Source organism: Amphiprion ocellaris, chromosome 7 (genome assembly GCF_022539595.1).
Source record: "Amphiprion ocellaris isolate individual 3 ecotype Okinawa chromosome 7, ASM2253959v1, whole genome shotgun sequence".
In the NCBI taxonomy this organism is placed as follows: Eukaryota; Metazoa; Chordata; class Actinopteri; family Pomacentridae; genus Amphiprion; species Amphiprion ocellaris.
This window is the reverse complement of record NC_072772.1, coordinates 27,541,851-27,554,278: the sequence shown is the minus strand read 5'-3', so window position 1 is coordinate 27,554,278 and position 12,428 is coordinate 27,541,851. Positions and strand designations below refer to the sequence as shown.

Genomic DNA, 12,428 nt, shown 5'->3' with positions numbered 1-12,428 from the left:
CCATTTTGAGCAAAACACCATATGCCAATGTGTGCACACATATGCGGGGCACCGGGGCCTGCGAGGCCATGTCCAGACTCGATGGATTAGACTTGATTTTTTTTTTTTTCTCCTCTCACATCTCAAGGTCACGGTTGTCGGTGACTCCTCACAGCCTCGCCGTTCCTGCTGCACACTGCGTTCTCAGCGAAGGCCGTGCTGCCTCAGCTTTCTGTCCGGCAATCTGCAAATGCTGCCCTCGCCCTCTCGACCTCCCAGAGCTCAACCTGTCAACCCCCTTCGCCCCTCCAGAAGCCGAGCAGCAGCGTGCGGGGAGAACTCGGAGATGGAGAAGATATCAAAATGGAAGGAAAGGGAAGAAAGATTAAGAATGAAATGAGAGAGGCAGGGCACGAGCTGCGGAGATCATTCCACAAAAGACAGAAAACAATTTAGAGTGGCGAGAATGGAGGGAGAAGCCGAAGCGCGCAAGATTGAAAGGCCTCTTCTTCTAATTTGCACCGTATTCATCACCTCAGAGGGCTCTCATATCGCTTTCCATTCACTTCCTCACCCTTGGCTGCAGGTCAAAGAAAAAGCCAATTTCCCCTCAGCCCGTGTACAAGCTCCTCCATTCCTCATGGATAAACTGTACTTTTGAAATGCGTAGAAGTGAGGGCATTCATCACCAGGCCAGGTCTCCCTTCCTCCTCCTCCTCCTCCTCCTCCTCTGCAGGAAAAGCTTGGAAGAGGCAACCATGTCTGATTAATAACTTTCTCCTTGTGCAGCTAAAGACCGCTCTGCAGGGCCACTGTCAGTCAAGAGGGGCAGTGTTGGGCGTCCTGCCCACCTAATTCGCTTACTGAGCACTGGGCAGAGTGCCCACCTACTGAAGACGCAGAGCAGACTGTCTCAGGCTGTCAGACTTTTATCTTGGAGATCCACCATGCTGGGCCTGCCAATGAAGACTCCAGGAGTCTGTTACCAATCCACTCCTAACACCCGCGCACACATCTTCAGCTGGGAAAAGAGAAGGAATTAGGGCAAATGAAAGTCAACAGAGCCAGGCAACGCAGGGCTGGGTTTTTTAACAGATGTCACTACAGAAGGATATGTGTATAAATGGGTGCTGTATCATCTTATTTTGCTGTTAAAGAAAACCTTTTGTTAAAATATCCCCATGAAGGAGGCAGCCAACATCCTAAAATAAAGCAAAAATAAACACGTGCAAACACACATTCAGCTGCTTTTCCCTCCAATTGCATCAAATTTCCATCTCTCGCTCACTCGCCGAATTCCTCCCTTAAACATCACTTCCACTTCAGAGGAATGGAGAGAAGAGAGAGAGAACGCTGGAAGTAGATGGATGATGATTATTCAGGCACAGTCTCTCTTCTCTTTCTCCTCTCTCCATTGATCCCGTCCCATCAGAGAGGCTATAAATATTAATAAGAGGGCTTTGTTTTAGCAACCTGTGTGAAGATCAGAACGCAGAACAATAGAAGTATCTGGACATGTATTTGTGTGTGTGTGTGTGTGTATGTGTGTGTGTGTGTGTGTGTGTGTGTGTGTGTGTGTGTTCTGGTAATCATCATGTTGTGGGGACACAATTCTGTTTACACAGTCATGGCATGGGGACCAATTCTGGTATGGGGACCAAAAATCAGGTCCCCATAAGGGGAACCATTTAAAATGACTACAGGAGCTATTCTAATGGTGCCTATGGGGTTTTTAGAGTTGGCTCATAGCACAGGTTTTTCAGTGCAAATGTGTGTGTGTGTGAGGTCACTAGCGCCCCCACTGCGGTACTGCACCCTCTGCTCCGCACACACACTCATTCCAAATATGGTTGGGCACGCCCACTTCCTGGTCCTCACGAGGAAGGATTCTCAACAACAACAGATTTTCAGTGTTAAATGTCGATGATGACACAAATGAGAAGATAAAAGATTAATTGCAGCTGCTAAAGGGCTACAAACTTCTACAGAGGAGTAAGAGTGAAACACAAGGTAAGCACATTTGTATGACAAACCAATATAACTACTTTTCTACCCTCCAATTAGGTTAATTAACTCTGGTTGGTTCGCAAAATAGTTCAATAATTATATTTTTGTTCGCTATCCTGCTAATTACCTAGTCTGTATGGCTAACTACCCTCTGACTGTGGGTCTAATGTCTAATTACAGCTTTCCAATTGGCTAGTATTAGTTACAGTTTCATGTAATTTAGTATGAAGGAGTTATTGCAAACTAAGAAGACACTGCTAAATCTCTAGCCTAACTGAATGCTCTTGGAATATATAGGGGGAAAGTGATTCTTCTAAAGTTTAACATTTAGTGTGTAGTTGGTCACATTATTTTCTTTTCTAGGGGCACCATCATTTTTGTCCAGGCCTGTTTCATGAGTTTATTTTTTAAAATAATTCTGTTGAACCACAGTTCAAAAGCAATGTCTGATTTTCATTAGTAAATTTTCATAGAATTTTTATTTATTACTTTTGTCAGATTCAAATTATTTCTGTGACCATTGTGGGTTTTTCTTTCATTAACCGAGAGGTACCAACAATTTTATCCACGTGTACTAAAGTAGCGATAGTCAGAATTTGTACAAAAATATAAAATGATCATTTCTGTCTGTCACTTCCGTTGTGAGCCTTTTATTTTGAAAGTAAACAGGAAGTTAAGTGTCCTGTACCACCGCTAGCTTTGTGACCTCAGCAGTTGCGAGAGTACAGGGAATGGAAATGACGAGGACAGAGCACAACTGGCAGTGAGCTGCTGAAGAGTGATTCGTGAGTGTTCAATCTTTCTGGTAAGTACATCAAATGACATCCAACAGACTTCTATTTGGTTTGAAGAAAGTCAGTTAAAGTTTAAAGGGACGCCACGTAAGACGTGCGTCTGCTGTAGCTGAATAAATGACCTAGCGAATTAGCTAAAACAAGCTAGTAAGCTCGGTAATTTAGCAGGCATGCAAGTTTTCTCTCATAGTGATGGTTAATTTATATGAAAGAAGCTTTGTAAAGCGAAGATGCTGAGAGAGTAGATTAGGCTGTGGTCCATGTCAGGAGCGGCTCTGTCCGTGTAGTTAGAAAAATGTGGAGGTGCACGTCGCGGACATTTTCCGCGTGAGAAGGGGTGCTCCAGAAGGCGTAGCTGCTTAAATGAGCAACAGGCTTTACACTGCCTTTTAAATTTAATTTGGCTTTTATGACAACAATTTACAAAAAAAACTCATGTCAAAGTGAAGCTGAATTTTTACAAGTTAATTAATTAGCTGAAAGTATAAAATTGAAAAAAGTGATTAAGCAGTATTTACTCACTTTAAAGTGACTCACCTATTTCAACACAGGTGCATTCAGTTGACATTAAAAGTCATACAGTTTTTGAAGGTCAGTGAATGAGTGTCAGTGACTGTAGTATAAAGACCTGTATCTGGAAGGTGCAGTCACTTGTGAATCAATGCTTCTGGATAGAACTACACTATGAAAACAGAAGAACCTTCTAAGAAAATCAGTGAAAAGGTAAAAGGAGATTTTAGACTATATGGCAAACAATGAGTTGCTACAATCAAGGCTAAAATTGTGCCAGACACTTACATGAGAAACACAATTTCTGTAGTTTGTTTGCCAACTAAATCTAGAAAGATAGTGATCATGATCATTTAAGAGGAGTCATGTTAAGACAGGAGGTGAACGATATGGACAGAATAAATCTAGAGAACAGGAATAAAAACAAGTGTCAGCTCCTTCGAGTGTGTATTTCAATTTTGCAACACAACATCAGATTCCCCTTTTTTGTTTTACATTTGAGTGTCCTCTGTTATCTGAAGGATTATCTGGACATGAGAGTTTGGAAAAACATTATACAGCTAATACTTTCAAAGACTTCAAACTCAAACTGAATCAAGTGCAAACTGTTTTTAAAAAAATTCCTACAGGTTGAGATGCCACCACGGGTGAGCCCCCTTAAGGATGCCATTCAGCATGTTGTTTCAAAGACTGATAAAACATACAAATTAGAGGTGAAGTACATCAATGCAGTTAAAGGTAAGTTGGTGTTTGATGTAATTTATCAGTTCATAATTACTAACATATACCACCACAATGTCATTACCATCTGTTGTAAAACTTAAGGGTGCTTTGAATAGGCAACAGATTACAGCTTCTCAAATCAAACATTTTTAAGGTCAATTTTTGTGTAATTTTCATCATGTATTTGCAAAAAAAATGTTTTTGTAGAACATACTACCAAAGAATATTTGGTGATGGTAGAATAGAAAGATTTCCATTTTTGATTCAAAATCTTTTTTGTTGACTTTTACAGGACGTGGTTTGTTTGCAGCGAGTTCGATATGTAAAGGAGAATTTGTAGTTGAATATAGAGGAGATTTGATAAATGATGCAGAATCCCAGAGAAGAAGATCGCTTTACCACCCATCATGTGTTGCTTTTATGTTTGCATTCAAGTGGAGAGGAAAAATGTGGTGGTAAGACTTCGTTACACCTCAGCTATGTTCATTACATTAAACTATACTATACAATACTTCATTATACTAAACTAATTGAGGCTCTGAATTGTGCTGATACATTGTGATATTTGTTTCTCTCTTTCTTGTGTATTCATCATTTTAAGTATTGATGCCTCGAGAGATGATGGATCATTTGGGCGGCTCGTTAATGATGACCACAGGCATCCAAACTGTAAGATGAAAAGAATTGATGTGAATGGAATCCCACACCTTTGCTTGTTTGCCCTGAACGACATTAAAGAAGGACAAGAAATTACCTATGACTATGGAGGTGAAGACTGCCCATGGAGAACACAGGTATGTCTGTAAGCAACAGTGTAAAAAATGACTAATAGTTTTAAATGTGTCAAATAATTTTGTGGTCGAACAGATCAGTACCTGACCCTATAAGAAACATTAATCTAATTACCTCGCCTCCACCAGTGTTATGTAAACAGAAAAAGAATATGTATAAATACAGTTGTGTCAAGGCTGAGGTTCTGCATCCAAAGTGCAGACACGGAGAGTAGGTGGAGTGTTCAAAAAGAGCCTGGCATTTATTGACAGCAGTGATTATGGGCAAGTGAGCCGATCCCTGCAGCTGTCTCCCTGCAATCAGCTGGCTGCACACAGGGTAGAGCAGACAGGAGAGACAGACAGATGGATGCAGGAAGATGCAGGAGGATGGAAAAACGGGGGAGAAATCAGGGGCGGCAACAGGGTTCCTGACAAGTTGTTAAAATAAAGTAAAAATGAAAGTGCTTCAAAAAACAATTTATCAGTGAAGTGGTGTCAGAACTATTGTAGCATGACTTAGAATTGTAACCTAAAATTAACCAGTGTAAAATGTACTGGAAATAGCATCATACATGGAAATATAATTACATGTATCAAAAATCTGTAGCCTTATGCGGCCGCACCACATAATTGTAACAACTACACTATGTGATAAAAACTGAGAGGTCTTTTATGAGTAAAAATTACTGTTTCTTTTGCAGGTATTCCCTTAGGATGTGAACTTTGGGATGCCTGTCTTCTGAAAGGGTTTCTTAACAAATTTGCAGCTGTGGGAAAGGGTCTCTGGATTCTGTCTTTGTTGCTCTGTAATGTTCTGCTCCGCAGTACACTACATCAGCAAGATAAATGACAATATTCCAAAACACACATCAGACAGATCTTGGCTGAAGTGGAAGAAATGTTTTAAAAATTACTTTGAATATTTTTCCCTGCAGCCTGATTTACACTGGTATGCCTTAGTTTTTGAGATTTTGTCTTTTCCCACAGTTTGCATGTTTTGCAGTATTATCATCAAACTGACTATTTGTTTCCTCCAGTTTGATATTCTCAAACATTGTCAATATGAAACTTTTGTTTTCAGATGACCACCAGTACAGCGAACGCCAGGTCAGCAGATGAACCACATCCCTCTCCACAATCAGATGCTGAGGAAGATGATCTACCTGGTCCCAGCAGCACTCTTCAAAAGGTACATTGATGCTCATCTCTTCAGATTTAATTCTACAGTCTCTCTTTGTCATGTTGTTGTAATTATGTTTTTCCAAACAACTTAAAAGAGGAAGAAAGTATATTTGGATGTTAATCTACACTAAATGATTTAACTACAAGAGTTTAATGTAATGCATGTCGAAGGTTAGTGATAGTGGAATGTTGAGGGCAAATTTCAGCCTTCAGAGAGATTTTGTTAGTACTTAATTCCTAATCTATTGTGAACACTCACGACGTCCCCACAACACATATTTGGTCAGTGTCTCTTCTGAAAGTGTGTGAAAACATTGACAGAACTTGTCCAACCAAAGAACTGTAGCATTGTGTGTTAGAGGTCCCCACAACATGTGTTTCATTCATTGTTTGTGAAATCAGACAGATCTTGTCTGAAGTGGAAGAAATGTTTTAAAAAACGACTTTCAATGTTTTTCTCTGCAGTCTGGTTTACATTGGTATGCCTTAATTTTCGACATTTTGTCTTTTTACACAGTTTGCATGTTTTGCAGTATTGTCATTAAACTGACTATTTGTTTCCTCCAGTTTGATATTCTCAAACATTGTCAATATGAAACTTGTGTTTTCAGATGACCACCAGTACAGCGAACGCCAGGTCAGCAGATGAACCACATCCCTCTCCACAATCAGATGCTGAGGAAGATGATCTACCTGGTCCCAGCAGCACTCTTCAAAAGGTACATTGATGCTCATCTCTTCAGATTTAATTCTACAGTCTGTACTTCAGATTTAATTCTACAGTCTCTCTTTGTCATGTTGTTGTAATTATGTTTTTCCAAACAACTTAAATGAGGAAGAAAGTATATTTGGATGTTAATCTACACTAAATGATTTAACTACAAGAGTTTAATGTAATGCATGTCGAAGGTTAGTGATAGTGGAATGTTGAGGGCAAATTTCAGCCTTCAGAGAGATTTTGTTAGTAGTTAATTCCTACTCTATTGTGAACACTCACGACGTTCCCACAACACATATTTGGTCAGTGTCTGTTTTGAAAGTGTGTGAAAACATTGACAGAATTTGTCCAACCAAAGACCTGTAGCATTGTGTGTTAGAGGTCCCCACAACATGTGTTTCATTCATTGTTTGTGAAATCAGACAGATCTTGTCTGAAGTGGAAGAAATTTAAAAAAAAAAAACGACTTTCAATGTTTTTCTCTGCAGTCTGGTTTACATTGGTATGCCTTAATTTTCGACATTTTGTCTTTTTACACAGTTTGCATGTTTTACAGTATTGTCATTAAACTGACTTTGTTTCCTCCAGTTTGATATTCTCAAACATTGTCAATATGAAACTTGTGTTTTCAGACGACCACCAGTACAGCGAACGCCAGGTCAGCAGATGAACCACATCCCTCTCCACAATCAGATGCTGAGGAAGATGATCTACCTGGTCCCAGCAGCACTCTTCAAAAGGTACATTGATGCTCATCTCTTCAGATTTAATTCTACAGTCTCTACTTCAGATTTAATTCTACAGTCTCTCTTTGTCATGTTGTTGTAATTATGTTTTTCCAAACAACTTAAAAGAGGAAGAAAGTATATTTGGATGTTAATCTACACTAAATGATTTAACTACAAGAGTTTAATGTAATGCATGTCGAAGGTTAGTGATAGTGGAATGTTGAGGGCAAATTTCAGCCTTCAGAGAGATTTTGTTAGTAGTTAATTCCTACTCTATTGTGAACACTCACGACGTCCCCACAACACATATTTGGTCAGTGTCTCTTCTGAAAGTGTGTGAAAACATTGACAGAATTTGTCCAACCAAAGACCTGTAGCATTGTGTGTTAGAGGTCCCCACAACATGTGTTTCATTCATTGTTTGTGAAATCAGACAGATCTTGTCTGAAGTGGAAGAAATGTTTTAAAAAACGACTTTCAATGTTTTTCTCTGCAGTCTGGTTTACATTGGTATGCCTTAATTTTTGACATTTTGTCTTTTTACACAGTTTGCATGTTTTGCAGTATTGTCATTAAACTGACTCTTTGTTTTCTCCAGTTTGATATTCTCAAACATTGTCAATATGAAACTTTTGTTTTCAGATGACCACCAGTACAGCGAACGCCAGGTTCAGCAGATGAACCACATCCCTCTCCACAATCAGATGCTGAGGAAGATGATCTACCTGGTCCCAGCAGCACTCTTCAAAAGGTACATTGATGCTCATCTCTTCAGATTAAATTCTACACTCTGTCTTTGTCATGTTGTTGTAATTATGTTTTTCCAAACAACTTAAATGAGGAAGAAAGTATATTTGGATGTTAATCTACACTAAATGATTTAACTACAAGAGTTTAATGTAATGCATGTCGAAGGTTAGTGATAGTGGAATGTTGAGGGCAAATTTCAGGCATCAGAGAGATTTTGTTATTAGTTAATTCCTACTCTATTGTGGACTCTCACGACGTCCCCACAACACATATTCGGTCAGTGTCTGGTCTGAAAGTGTGTGAAAACTTTCACAAAACTGGTCCCCATAAGAATTTCTAACCATGTGTGTATGACGTCCTCACAAAGCTTATTTTATTCAAGGTGTGTGAACCAGATAGAAGCTTGCTGAGCAGGAGTAGTGCTGATTAGTTCACCAAGAGTTTAATGTAATGCATGTCGAAGGTTAGTGGTAGTGGAATGTTGACGGCAAATTTCAGCCATCAGAGAGATTTTGTTAGTACTTAATTCCTAATCTATTGTGAACACTCACGACGTCCCCACAACACATATTTGGTCAGTGTCTCTTCTGAAAGTGTGTGAAAACATTGACAGAACTTGTCCAACCAAAGACCTGTAGCATTGTGTGTTAGAGGTCCCCACAACATGTGTTTCATTCATTGTTTGTGAAATCAGACAGATCTTGTCTGAAGTGGAAGAAATGTTTTAAAAAACGACTTTCAATGTTTTTCTCTGCAGTCTGGTTTACATTGGTATGCCTTAATTTTTGACATTTTGTCTTTTTACACAGTTTGCATGTTTTGCAGTATTGTCATTAAACTGACTCTTTGTTTTCTCCAGTTTGATATTCTCAAACATTGTCAATATGAAACTTTTGTTTTCAGATGACCACCAGTACAGCGAACGCCAGGTCAGCAGATGAACCACATCCCTCTCCACAATCAGATGCTGAGGAAGATGATCTACCTGGTCCCAGCAGCACTCTTCAAAAGGTACATTGATGCTCATCTCTTCAGATTAAATTCTACAGTCTCTACTTCAGATTTAATTCTACAGTCTCTCTTTGTCATGTTGTTGTAATTATGTTTTTCCAAACAACTTAAATGAGGAAGAAAGTATATTTGGATGTTAATCTACACTAAATGATTTAACTACAAGAGTTTAATGTAATGCATGTCGAAGGTTAGTGATAGTGGAATGTTGAGGGCAAATTTCAGGCATCAGAGAGATTTTGTTATTAGTTAATTCCTACTCTATTGTGGACTCTCACGACGTCCCCACAACACATATTCGGTCAGTGTCTGGTCTGAAAGTGTGTGAAAACTTTCACAAAACTGGTCCCCATAAGAATTTCTAACCATGTGTGTATGACGTCCTCACAAAGCTTATTTTATTCAAGGTGTGTGAACCAGATAGAAGCTTGCTGAGCAGGAGTAGTGCTGATTAGTTCACCAAGAGTTTAATGTAATGCATGTCGAAGGTTAGTGGTAGTGGAATGTTGACGGCAAATTTCAGCCATCAGAGAGATTTTGTTAGTACTTAATTCCTAATCTATTGTGAACACTCACGACGTCCCCACAACACATATTTGGTCAGTGTCTCTTCTGAAAGTGTGTGAAAACATTGACAGAACTTGTCCAACCAAAGACCTGTAGCATTGTGTGTTAGAGGTCCCCACAACATGTGTTTCATTCATTGTTTGTGAAATCAGACAGATCTTGTCTGAAGTGGAAGAAATGTTTTAAAAAACGACTTTCAATGTTTTTCTCTGCAGTCTGGTTTACATTGGTATGCCTTAATTTTCGACATTTTGTCTTTTTACACAGTTTGCATGTTTTGCAGTATTGTCATTAAACTGACTCTTTGTTTTCTCCAGTTTGATATTCTCAAACATTGTCAATATGAAACTTTTGTTTTCAGATGACCACCAGTACAGCGAACGCCAGGTCAGCAGATGAACCACATCCCTCTCCACAATCAGATGCTGAGGAAGATGATCTACCTGGTCCCAGCAGCACTCTTCAAAAGGTACATTGATGCTCATCTCTTCAGATTTAATTCTACACTCTGTCTTTGTCATGTTTTGTTCATGTGTGTTGTTCTTTTTACCTCAGCCATTTAAGAGGAGTGAGGAAGTTCATTTTGAACTTCATATAGTTCAAAGTAGTACACTAAAGAATACTACCAAAGGGAACATTTTACAGTGATTTTGAACATTTTTTCCTTTCTCTTCAGGTATTTTTGTTCAGTTGCAAAAAAATTAATGTACAGTGTTCACAGTGTTTGTTTTTTTTTTTATAGATTGTGACTGACGTCCAAACCCAAGGTCAGTTTTTCCCACTGAGACGGACCAAAAGTATCATAGTAAGTGATTGGTTGTGTGGCAACCAGCAATAAAAATCTTGTAATCAAGTATTTGTTGTCACGGTCAAGAATCATCTGCATCATTTTCAAATTTTCGTAAATGATAGTTCATGTGTTATATAAAATGTTGGAGAACTGTAAAAAATGTGTATCACTTTTTGTTTGAGTCCTACTTATTTAAGCTGTTAAAAACGCAAACAATTTCTCGCAATGTTGGCAATGAACTGATGCAAACTATAACTTCAATAAATCGAATCGTTTACTGATTAACAAAATGGGTGGCAGTTTATCTCTTTCAGTTTATTGATATGCTGATAAAATTGAACAGCTCTACATATTTCTCATTACTTTATATATTCCTTTTTTTTAGATGAAATACACAAATCTTGAGGAACCTGGTCAACTCTATGATTCTTCATCAGGGAGTGGAGAGGAATACATTCCAGATACCACTTCTGAAAGCGACGGCAACAGTGATGCCAGCCTTTGTCTAAATCCAAGACAAAAACAGCAGTCTCTTGATCATCCGATGGATATCTCTGGCCCTTTGAGTCCCACTGTCTGCGACTCCACCACATCAGATAAAATGACTTTTGACAATGACAGGCATGGTGTTGCATCTGAACTCACTGAAGTATATGAAGAACCTTGTTCAAGTCAGAGCCAAAATAGCAGCGTAGTTGTTAATGCATGTAAAAAAAAAGATGGGAAAAGAGTGTACGACAAGAGACATTATTGCTGTACTGCTGTAAGCCTTATGCTAAGATAGCAAGGCATCTCGAACGTGCACACAAAGACAAATCTGATGTAGCTAAGGCTCTAAGTTTCCCAAAGGGGTCCAAGAAGAGACATGCACTGTTAGATTATATCCGCAACAAGGGAAACTTTGCTCACAATGCTTCTGTTATGGAGTCAGGAAAGGGAGAACTGGTGCCGTTTAGAAGACCCACTAAAGAAGCACAGGGAAATGACTTCATGCACTGTGCATATTGTCAAGGACTTTACAAGCGAAAGGTCCTCTGGCAACATATGAACACTTGTAAAGTTAAACCTGGATCAGTCGTCCCTACACCAGGAAAGAACCGAGTTCAGTCCATGTGTGCATACACAATGCCTGTGCCGCCAAACATTACTAAGAAGCTGTGGGGAGTAATCAGTGCCATGAATCCTGACTTAGTCACAAATATAGTAAAAAATGACCAAGTCATTATTGATATTGGGCAGCACCTGTTAAACAAAGGAGGGCTGTCAGCCAAGAATCAACAGTGTGTGCGAGAAAAGATGCGAGAAATGGGAAGGCTGGTTGAAAATGCCAGGAGATGCACCAGCTTAAAAAAAATGGAAGACTTCATAAATCCAAAGAAGTACATGGAGACTGTCAAAGCTGTTAAGGTTACATGTGGGTATGACAGTGAAACAAATAAGTTCTTAATTCCATCACTAGCAAACAAACTTGGGAATGCCCTGGTTAAAGTAAGTAAATTCTTAAAAGCTCAGGGTTTAATTACAAACAATGAAGAGCTTGTGAGGAATGCCACTGATTTTCAAGCTGTACATCAGGAAAAGTGGAATGCCATGATTTCGGCTTACAGCATTGAGGAACATCAGGGAGGCCAAGTGGAACATGCCCACTTCTCCTGCCCTTTACCGAAGATGTCCAAAAACTGCATTCATATCTCAATCAAGTGCATGATAACGTGTACAACTCACTCTCTGAAAGTCCTTCCACTAAAGCCTGGAAGGAGCTGGCTAAGGTGTGCCTGGCGGACATCATCCTCTTTAACCGGCGCAGAGAAGGGAGAGGTGGCAAAACATGACTTTAGCTACATTTTCATCACGGGACACTTCTGATCCACATGAGGATGTGGACTGGGGCACTCT

The 12,428-nt window shown here is 39.4% G+C and overlaps 1 protein-coding gene across 3 annotated transcripts; it reads left to right on the top strand.

Moving 5' to 3' along the window:
- Positions 1–1,522: 1,522 nt before the first annotated feature.
- On the top strand, positions 1,523–11,280 carry LOC129349216 (histone-lysine N-methyltransferase SUV39H1-like). Of its 3 annotated transcripts, XM_055011868.1 has the most exons (12): positions 1,523–2,791; positions 3,920–4,028; positions 4,306–4,468; positions 4,615–4,807; positions 5,868–5,975; positions 6,580–6,687; positions 7,319–7,426; positions 8,057–8,165; positions 9,068–9,175; positions 10,104–10,211; positions 10,485–10,547; positions 10,918–11,280. In XM_055011868.1, exons 2-8 carry the CDS (start codon positions 3,926–3,928, stop codon positions 8,093–8,095), a joined length of 822 nt encoding a protein of 273 aa, XP_054867843.1. In that variant the 5' UTR covers positions 1,523–2,791; positions 3,920–3,925; the 3' UTR covers positions 8,096–8,165; positions 9,068–9,175; positions 10,104–10,211; positions 10,485–10,547; positions 10,918–11,280. The 3 variants fall into 3 exon arrangements, with proteins under 3 accessions (XP_054867843.1, XP_054867844.1, XP_054867842.1); XM_055011869.1 differs by having other exon boundaries at positions 1,523–4,028; positions 10,485–10,509; XM_055011867.1 differs by having other exon boundaries at positions 1,523–4,028.
- Positions 11,281–12,428: the final 1,148 nt, after the last annotated feature.

Bases quoted from the DNA above. Each gene is read 5' to 3' on its own strand.
- LOC129349216 (XM_055011868.1), top strand. From the start codon at position 3,926: ATGCCACCACGGGTGAGCCCCCTTAAGGATGCCATTCAGCATGTTGTT. The intron at 4,469-4,614 runs GTAAGACTTCGT...CATCATTTTAAG, and splicing joins TGGAGAGGAAAAATGTGGTG to TATTGATGCCTCGAGAGATG. The intron at 5,976-6,579 runs GTACATTGATGC...TTGTGTTTTCAG, and splicing joins CCAGCAGCACTCTTCAAAAG to ATGACCACCAGTACAGCGAA.